Consider the following 10,031-nt stretch of genomic DNA (forward strand, 5'->3'; position numbering starts at 1 on the left):
CGTTTTGTAAACCCTCTATAGTATAACCATTTATATCACCATTGATATACTTAGTATTACTGTAAGTCATATTAAGTATTAATAACACACTCTATTTCTCTTCCCTTTCCCCTATACCTCACCTGTGAGGTAAACCATCACCAGCCATCAACCATCTCTGTGCCTGTCCCTCATCACACCTGAAGTCACATCCCTCTGACTGCCCTACCATCGCCATTGCCTTCGCCATCCCTATGACTGCCCTAACATCGCCTGCTGTGGTTCCCTGCCCGAATCTTTGGCCCTCGGATCCCAGCGACCCATCACCTTCAGAAATAACTAATGGATTACTAATGGACAATTTATTCCCTACACTGGACTATTTGAACTTTCATTGTCATTGTAACTTTCAAACTACAAATGACTGTACTGTAACTGACCCAAGGCAGATGGGTTGGGCCCTTGAGTCGTGGGTCTGTCTGAGGTTTCTTCCTATATGTATCTCCAATTCTAGGGAGTTTTTCCTTGCCCCTGTTACTCATGGGCTCTCTTTGAATGTCTAACACTCTGTAAAGCGCCTTGAGACATGTGTAATGTATTGGCGCTCTATAAGCGACATTAAATTGAATAAATTGAAAATTGAAGTCTTCTTCATTGGTTTGCTGCACTACCATCGCTATAGGAACCGTAAGTCTTCTTCTTCGTTGGTTTGCTGCACTTTAAGCGTTCTTCTGTTCACCCTCGGAGGTCGCTTTGACGCACAGTTTCAAATGTATCGAGATACGAATGATCACACACACACACTCACCATCGTATTCACTTGATGAATCGCACACTCGCACACACACACACATTCAGAGGCTGCCAGATGAGTTAAACTGTTTATTTTATTTTCTGTTTAAAAAACATTTGAGCCGCCCGACACTCCCTCCGATTACAGAATATACTGGAAGCATTCAGAAGGGGATCAGAGAACGCGCGCGCATGTGTAAGTGTGTATATTTCCCTGCAGATGAGTCAATATAAATTCTTCCCTAACACTGTGTGTGTGTGTGTGTGTGAATGTTTGCGTGTGTCTGTACAAGTGTGTGTGTGTGTGTGTGTGTGTGTGCCTCCCTGCAGATGCAATGGTATAGCCTCTGCTATGGGGGTGGTGTTGCATTGACATATTTACACTGTACACGCAGACTACAGAAACACAACTATACACTCATCAGCAATGTCACAGTGCAGTCCCCTATCACACACACACACACACACACTCCTGCCTCCACCCTACTCTCCTATGACAACATGCTGCTCCATCCCCCCCTCCCCTCTTCCTTTCTCTTTCCTCTATCTCTCTTTCTCTCCTCTATCTCTCTTTCTCTTTCCTCTATCTCTCTTTCTCTTTCCTCTATCTCTCTTTCTCTCCTCTATCTCTCTTTCTCTTTCCTCTATCTCTCTTTCTCTGTTTCTGTCTATGGTCAGGGAACAACAAATATCTGTCTCTCTCACACTCACTCACACACACACACACACACACACACACACTCACTCACACACACACACACACACACCCTGGATTGTGGCTAGATGGTGGCCTCCACCGGAGACCTCTTATTACCCCAGAGACCTCTTATTACCCCCAGAGACTTCTTATTACCCCAGAGACCTCTTATTACCCCCACAGACTACTAAGTAAGCACGCTAGAGATGTTTCCTTAGCCCCCAAGCGCCAGCCGTGGCCTACTGGTTAGGGCTTCGGGCTTGTAACCGGAGGGTTGCCGGTTCGATCCCCGACCAGTCCACGGCTGAAGTGCCCTTGAGCAAGGCACCTAACCCCTCACACACACACACACTTGAGCAAGGCACATAACCCCTAACTGCTCCCCGAGCGCCGCTGGTTGGGCAGGCAGCTCACTGCTCTGGGTTAGTGTGATTCACCTCACTGTGTGTTCACTGTGTGCTGTGTGTTCACTAATTCAGTTAAATTGGGTTAAATGCAGAGAACTGAATTTCCCTCACGGGATCAAAAAAGTATATATTCTATTCTATTCTATTCTATTCTATTCTAGAGTTGATTTTGTTTACAACACAACAGCTGCTAGAGTTGGGGGTAAGGACCCTCTGGGGGGGTAAGGGGGTTAGGGGGTTAGGGGGGAAAGACCCTCTGTGTGCTAGAAATGACACCTGTTGCCCTAACACACACACACACACACACACACACACACACATATACACACACACACACACAAATCAACTTGCATAGCTCCTGTCCAGGATGACTTCTCTTTTCTCTCTCTCTTCTCTCTCTCTTCTCTCTCTCTTCTCTCTCCCTCTTTTCTCTCTCTCTCTCTCTCTTCTCTCTCTCTTCTCTCTCCCTCTTTTCTCTCTTCTCTCTCTTCCGTTGCTTGTCTCTTCCTCCTCTCTCTCTGGAGCTCAAATGTGATATTGCTCTTTTAGCTGTTAAGAAATACGGCAGTGATCTCTCTCTCTCTCACACACACTCAAACAGCGCGCACCTCGGTCTCTTCACTCAGGGGACTGCTCACAGCCATGCGTCACATGACCAGGTCACATGACCAAAGTCACTTCCTGTGCTTTAACAGTTGGCCACACCCACTTAATTTTTGCCATTTATTAAGAGGAAGTGGGATGGCTGCAGTTCATTAGTGTGTGCGTGTGTGTGTGTGTGTGTGTGTGTGTATCACACTTCAGTCTGTTGCTGTGACTCTTCTAGACTGTCTGTCTCGGAGTCCCCATAGACACAGGAAGGGGCGGAGACATCGGAAGCTGAGGAGGCATTGATTGACAACCTGCCTGACCTCTCATCCTCAAGGTCCCGCCTTCCCAATGCTCCACCCACAAACGTGCTAAGCTCCTCCCCCGGAGGGGCGGGCCCGTCTGTGAGTGGCGGCTGGTGTGGAGGCAGGTATTGGCTGGGGTGGAACTGTGGGCGGGCCTTCTGCCCTCTGCTCAGAGTGGTCTCCGTGGAAACCGGCTGACTGGCGGGCGAGCTGTCGTAATGGTCGGAGCTGATTGGAGGAGAGAGGTGTAACTCCTCGCCCTGTGGAGGCGGAGTCTCACTGTCTATGTCATAAGCCCCGCCCAGGTAGTAGTCCGTCTCTAAGTCCGCCCCCACACCCATCGTCATGGTGACGGAGGTGTCTGCACTGTCATAGGCTGAAACCTCCTCGATGTCCGGCAGTCGTGAGCTCGGCATCCAATCAGACGTGTCCCAGTGATAGACTGCACAAAACAGAGACAGGAGCGTTACACACGCGCACACACACACACACACATACACACACACACACACGTGTTCACAAACACACACAGAGTTAAGGTGTGCAGGCACAGATGCAGCATCCAGTCAGATTTGTTCTAGTGAGGCAGCACACACACACACACACACACACACACATATACACACACACACACACATAGGAGCTAGTATCAGATGCGGGTCATGCTCCATCATGCTGTAGAGTGCCATGCTACAACAGCCTGAAAGACAACAGCCATCACTATGGCAACAAGGATCATCATCACCACCATCATCAGCACCAATCCGTGGTGAGAGAACAGAAAGCTGAAATATGGCACAAGCTTATGACATGAATCACAGAAGCGCAGGGACACACACACACAAACACGCACACACGCACGCACACACACACACACACACACACACACACACACAAACACACACACATTTGGGGTTGTGTGTTATAGCAATCCACAATGGAGGCAGGCAAACACACACAGTACAAAGGAGAGAGAGAAAGAGGAGAAGAGAGGCAGAGAGAGAGGGAGGGAGAGACAGAAGGAGAGGACATGAGAGAGAGAGAGAGAGAGAGTCACCTCTGTTGTATGTCTGATTCTGGTCCATAACAGACACTAATAAGAACACAGAGACAGAGAGAGAGACAGATCACTACGTGACACACACACACACACACACACACACACACACACAGTAGGGGTCGACTGATATTGATTTTCAGGGCGGATACCAATCCCGATTATTACTAATTAATGGAGGCCGATATGCGAGATTGTGAATATGTAAGGGATAATATATAGAACGCCGGTCATTATCGGAAAATAATTCCCGACAGGATGAAGGGAATTATTTCCGATAATGATCGGCGTTCTATATATTATCGCGCTTATTATACTAAGCCCTATACTAGCCCTAAAGACTAGGACTAAGGACTCGCAGACTTAATTGATCTCAGGTGCTAAGTGAGTGAGTGTGTGAGGCCACATGGGCTCAGATAGGTATTTTTGGATTGGGACAGCACTTCACGAGATCACATGTAGCCTACCTCGGCGATGTTTACTAACAAAGACGTTGCTATCATTTGCACCATGCACGTGTGTGTCGTGCTGTTGTTTACCTTAATTTCCTGATTTTTCTATGATCTCCGCGGTAAACGTCACAACACTTTGAACTGTGGGTAATTCCCTTAGGTTAAGTCTGCACCGATGCAGACTCATGGAAAGGGCTCGGTAAGTGTGTACTCAAACCCTCACGCCTGTTGTAATTCGACATTGGGACAGCCCTAAGCCCTTGCGAATTTCGCGAGAACACGCACCAAAGTCCGTGAGTTCGTAAGTCCAGACATGGGATTGGGCCAATGTGTCTTTAGCAATGACTTGGCTACCGTTTCGTGGCTTCCGCTAGAACTAGCAAAATAAATAGTTTGCCACAGTTGACAGTTGTTAGGTGTTGCCTGGCAACATACTTAGTAGCTGAGTTTCACTTTCAATGAAATTCCATTGCAACCAGCGAACAGATTTGTTTCGGATTGATATAAAGAAGTGAATTAAAAGCACAAAACCCGTTGCCATTGACAGCGGTCATTATATACTTTGCAGCGGTCATTATATAGATTTAACAGACCTGCGAACGTTGGGACCATTCATGTGTGTGTGTGTATATATATATATATTCTATATTCTAATTAATATGCTGTACATTATATTATATATATATTACTGCCGTCAAAAATATTGCGTTATTAACGTGTTAGCTCAAAACAATTTTAACAGCGTTTTTTTTTATCGCGAGATTAACGTTCTTTCTGACCTGTGACAAACTTTTTCATAAACTGCTGTGGCCACGTTAGGAAGACTACAGGACCCGGCTATAAACCAGAGGCAAAACTGTAAGCGTGCCCCACAATGCCCTTGTTTAGATATCCAGCGGAAGACGTTAAAATGGACGCTGCTAACAAACTAATGAATGGAAAGTTTAGTTTTGGAACATTGCCAGGGTCAGTTGATAAGAGCAAAGTTATCTGCATGTACTGTCGATGTGAACTGAGTTACCATCGTAGCACGACTAGTTATTATCAGCCGCATTGAGAATTTGCACGAAACTGAGAAGTCTAAGGTAGAGCACGCGTTGGGGCAGACAAATACAGCTGAGCTAACGGGAGATTAGCCTGCTGGACTCAGTAATGAGAACTATCTCGGGGTAACATTAATGTGAGTATATGTGTGTCTGTGTGCGACATCTCTCTGGCTCTTCTCTCCCATTCCTACTACTGTAACTTTAGGCTAACGTTATCTGTCTTGTGCCTGCGTGCGTGCGTGTGCGTGCGTGTTTGTGTGTGCATTCGTGCACACTCAGTGTGTGTGTGTGTGTGTGTGAGAGAGAGAAGAACTATGTTTGAATTAGGCTTGAATTAGGCAACAACAATTAAGAGCTTTTTTTTATGTTATTGCAGTTTCTGAACTTCTAGGAGAGAAGTTTGTTTCTTGCTCAGTGGTGCTGCCAGCATTGTGTCATCTGTCCCAATAGCCTATTATTGACAGTATTACTACAGACATGAATGGCTGTAACACTATACTGTGGTTTGCAATAAAATAAAATAAAAAAAAACATTTGCACAAAGCAAGCCTATCCACTTTACTTTGATAAAAGTATTAAAATGATAAATCATTTTGATAAATTGATAAATAAATGATAAAAGGGACATTTTGAACAGATATAAATGTGCGATTAATATGCGATTAATCGTGAGTTATTTTTTGGTTTTTCGTGTGTTCTTCTAGCAAACCAGCATGACCATCTTACACCATCTGTATCCCACACGACAGGCTGGTCACACCAGCACTACCAGCTTCCTCAGATGGTCACGCCAGCACGTCTAGCTGGTGGCCTAACCAGCTACAACAGCAAAGTTGTATAAGACATGGGAATCTAACGTTTTATAATATACCGTCTATAGTCCAAAGTTTCAACCATGTGAAACTGACGAGACTTCGTCAATTTATTTGACTAACTTCAAACATTTTTAATTGGTGTTATGATTACGACGCAGAAGTAGGGGTTTGTTAGATTGCAATATTAGTTTACACACACACACACACACACACAGTCTAAAAAAGAGTCTTGGCCTACAATCTGTCAACCCCTAACACATACACACACACAAAAACATATACAGACACATACACGAACGTATACTGTATATACACACAGTATGTGAACACACACACAAAGACACACAAAACACAGTGGTATTGTGGGAGTGGCTTGTGTAAAATTGTGTTTTTAGGTGTGTGTCAGTGTTCTGAGAAACACACACTTTGATCTGTGTGTGTGTGTGTTTCTGTAAGTGTGTGTCTATGGAAGTGTGAGTGACTGTGTATTTGTGTCAGTCTGTCTGTGTGTGTGTGTGTGTGTGTGTGTGTGTGTGTGTGTGTGTGTGTGTGTGTGTGTGTGTGTGTGTGTGTGTGTGTGTGTGTGTGTTTGTTAAGGCCTGGACAAACCAACCCGATGGCCGACCGTCGACAGAAAAGCAGTTGGTCTGATCAGTCTCGGAACATGTCAAAGATCGCTTGTTACGTCTACTCATTAAACTGTAACAGCTGTGAAAACATTCTACCATGCCACAGCTGGTAAACCAAGACGTTATCGTTTTGTCTCTGCTTGTCTCCCGCTGTAGGGTAGGCTACTCCTTACTTGATTTGCTTATATCTTTACAGTAACCGGTTTGCTCTCGGTAACGTTGTCAGCAGCTAAAGACAATCCCTAACGTTAACGTAAGCACTGTATTTATCTAACGACAATTAAACATAATTTGCTCCAGGCCAACGTTTAACGCCGGGGTCGGCTGCAGCCAACAGGGCTTACACGATACACGAGGGCTTTTAGCCATCTCGACAGAGCAGCCTACACGACACCGATCTTCACCCAGCGTTTTAAGTGAAGTCCAGCCTGACAGACAGGCCTAGGCTACTAGCTGCACCAATAGGTTCAAGCATTCTTCTCACAGTCGTTTCTATTACACACTGCGTTGCTATTGTTTCCACGTTTGTTTGTTTGTTAGCAAGCTAGCACTCGTTTGTTTGTTAGCAAGCTAGCACTCGTTTTAACTTGGCAATTGCCAGCCAGGCAATCATTTAAAGCTTTCGGTATCATTCACAAAATAAAAACCTTTGCTAAAAGCTTATTGTACATTCCTAATAGGATAATCACACACTTTGATTGACAGGGCTGACCCCCAAAAACAGACTGCAGAATCTGCCTGCCTTCGTGGAAGTAGCCTATCACATGCTTTTTTGGCTAGACTATCTGTTCAAAAATAAAGTAAACTGTCAAATAAATATTTATGTTGAATTTGATTTCTTTGCCCATTTTCTCAATGCTAGGCCTACTGGGTTTGGAAAACTTGGCTGTGGTAATTTTAACTAGCAGTTCTGTTGATGTAACCCATGGTTTGGGTTGAATCTATACCCAATATACTGTGTGAATAATACTCAGCAATTATATAGTTATAACCCAGCAAATTGTTTATTTCACCCAATCTATTGTGGCAATCTGACAAATGTTGTGTTGATATAACCCCGCGTTTTGGGTTAGAATCATACCCAACCTGCTGGGTTTAATCTTGTACCCAGTGTATTGGGTTAGTATAACTCAATGCGGTGTTGGTCCGATAGTTAACCAGCAGCTGGGTTAACGTTGGGTTATATCTAACCCAACATTTTTTAGAGGGTACCTAATTATTAGGTAGGTACACTGTAACAGCGACACATTAACATAAAGTCTTACCCATAATTCTTACTTGTCATGAAGCAAATAATTCACTCAAATTGAAATTAGGTGAATAAGATTATAGTGTAGTAAAAAAAGGTCTGTTTCGGAGTGCTACAACCCTGCTGAAAAAACCAGCCTGACCAGCTAAAGGTGGTTTGCTGGTTGACCAGCTTGTTAACCAGCTTGTTTGACCACCCTTTGATGGTTAACCAGCTAGACCAGCAAAACTCTCGCGAAAACACACCTTCAGCTGGTTTACCCAGCTTATGATGGTAATTTAGCTGGTTTTGATTGTCGTACCACCTTAAGCTGGTCATTTTAGTTGGTGTTGCTGGTCTACATTGCTGGTTTTTACTGGCCACGCCAGCTTATGTTGGTCATTCTAGAAAACCAGCTTGACCATCTTTGTCAAGCTTGACAGGCTGGTCACCAGCATGACCATCTTAAACCAGTTGTATCCCAAACGACAGGCTGGTCACACCAGCACGACCAGCTTCCTCAGATGGTCACGCCAGCATGTCTAGCTGGTGGCCTAACCAGCTACACCAGCAAAGACCAGCAATAAGAACTGTGTTTTGGGCAAAGACCAGCTAAAACCAGCTAAAACCAGCTACCAGCCTAAGCTGGTTTCTTGCTGGTTTTTTCAGCAGGGAAGGTGTAAATCCTTTTTTCGTGCTCTGCGGTGCAGGGATTCCAGAGAATGAAAAAGTAGAGAGATCCGAGGCACTCAAAAAATTATGCATATAAGAAGTTTTTTATTTTCGACTACTTAAACATGCTTACGCATCCTATCATAAGCTAACGTTACATTTGAGCAGTTCTAATATCCTACCATAAGCTAACGTTACATTTGAGCAGTTCTAATATCCAACCATAAGCTAACGTTACATTTGTTATATCATTTCCTAGGCCTACCTGTTGCTGCATAGCATCATCATTGATTGTATTCCGTATTCCAATGGGGTCTAAGCTCTATCTTTTATTCTAATAAATGAAGAGTTATTTTCCAAAACAGGGCCTAGCCTACTGTCCACAATTGTAATGCATTTTCATAAATCACTTTTTAAGTAATTACATAATTCAAGTAATTTCAGTGGAACTGTAATTGGGTTAGGCTAATTATTTATCTATTCTAGCCTACTGTGTCATATGTTGTCCTTTTAACAAATACAATGTTTTACACAGCAACCTTTTTACATTTTACATGCAATGGTAATTCCTTCCATGGAATTACATTCTTTAGTTGTGTTTAGTTATTATAAAGTGTTACCAAAATATGTTAGGATAGTTTATCAAAATGGGTTTGTAACTTCCTTCACTGAATTTAGGACTAATGGCTAGTTAGTTTAAACAAAGACCTGCTACCTTATATGTTATATGTTATATGTGATGTGTGATGTGTGATGTGTAATGTGTAATGTGTAATGTGTAATGTGCGATGTGCGATGTGTGATGTGTGATGTGATGTGATATGATGTGTGATGTGTTATATGTGATGTGTGATGTGTTATGTGTGATGTGTTATATGTGATGTGTGATGTGTGATGTGTGATGTGTGATGTGCAATGTGTGATGTGTAATGTGTGATGTGTTATATGTGATGTGTGATGTGTTATATGTGATGTGTGATGTGATGTGTGATGTGTTATATGTGATGTGTGATGTGTTATGTGTGATGTGTTATATGTGATGTGTGATGTGCGATGTGTTATATGTGATGTGTGATGTGTTATGTGTGATGTGTTATATGTGATGTGTGATGTGTTATGTGTGATGTGTTATATGTGATGTGTGATGTGTTATATGTGATGTGTGATGTGCGATGTGTGATGTGTGATGTGTGATGTGATGTGATATGATGTGTGATGTGTTATATGTGATGTGTGATGTGTTATGTGTGATGTGTTATATGTGATGTGTGATGTGTGATGTGTGATGTGCGATGTGTGATGTGTAATGTGCGATGTGTGATGTGTAATGTGTGATGTGTTATATGTGATGTGTGATGTGTTAT

The 10,031-nt window shown here is 43.4% G+C and overlaps 1 protein-coding gene across 1 annotated transcript in view; it reads right to left on the minus strand.

The window, feature by feature from the left end:
* Positions 1 to 2,122: 2,122 nt before the first annotated feature.
* The window catches only part of fat3a (FAT atypical cadherin 3a), a 104,091-nt gene continuing 96,182 nt past the window's right edge, over positions 2,123 to 10,031 (minus strand). The window contains 1 exon segment of the mRNA XM_062552061.1: positions 2,123 to 3,210. Within this exon segment, the coding sequence (XP_062408045.1) occupies positions 2,669 to 3,210 (542 nt within the window). The 3' untranslated portion in view covers positions 2,123 to 2,668.

The sequence above is a fragment of the Sardina pilchardus genome, chromosome 13 (assembly GCF_963854185.1).
Source record: "Sardina pilchardus chromosome 13, fSarPil1.1, whole genome shotgun sequence".
Lineage (NCBI taxonomy): Eukaryota > Metazoa > Chordata > Actinopteri > Clupeiformes > Clupeidae > Sardina > Sardina pilchardus.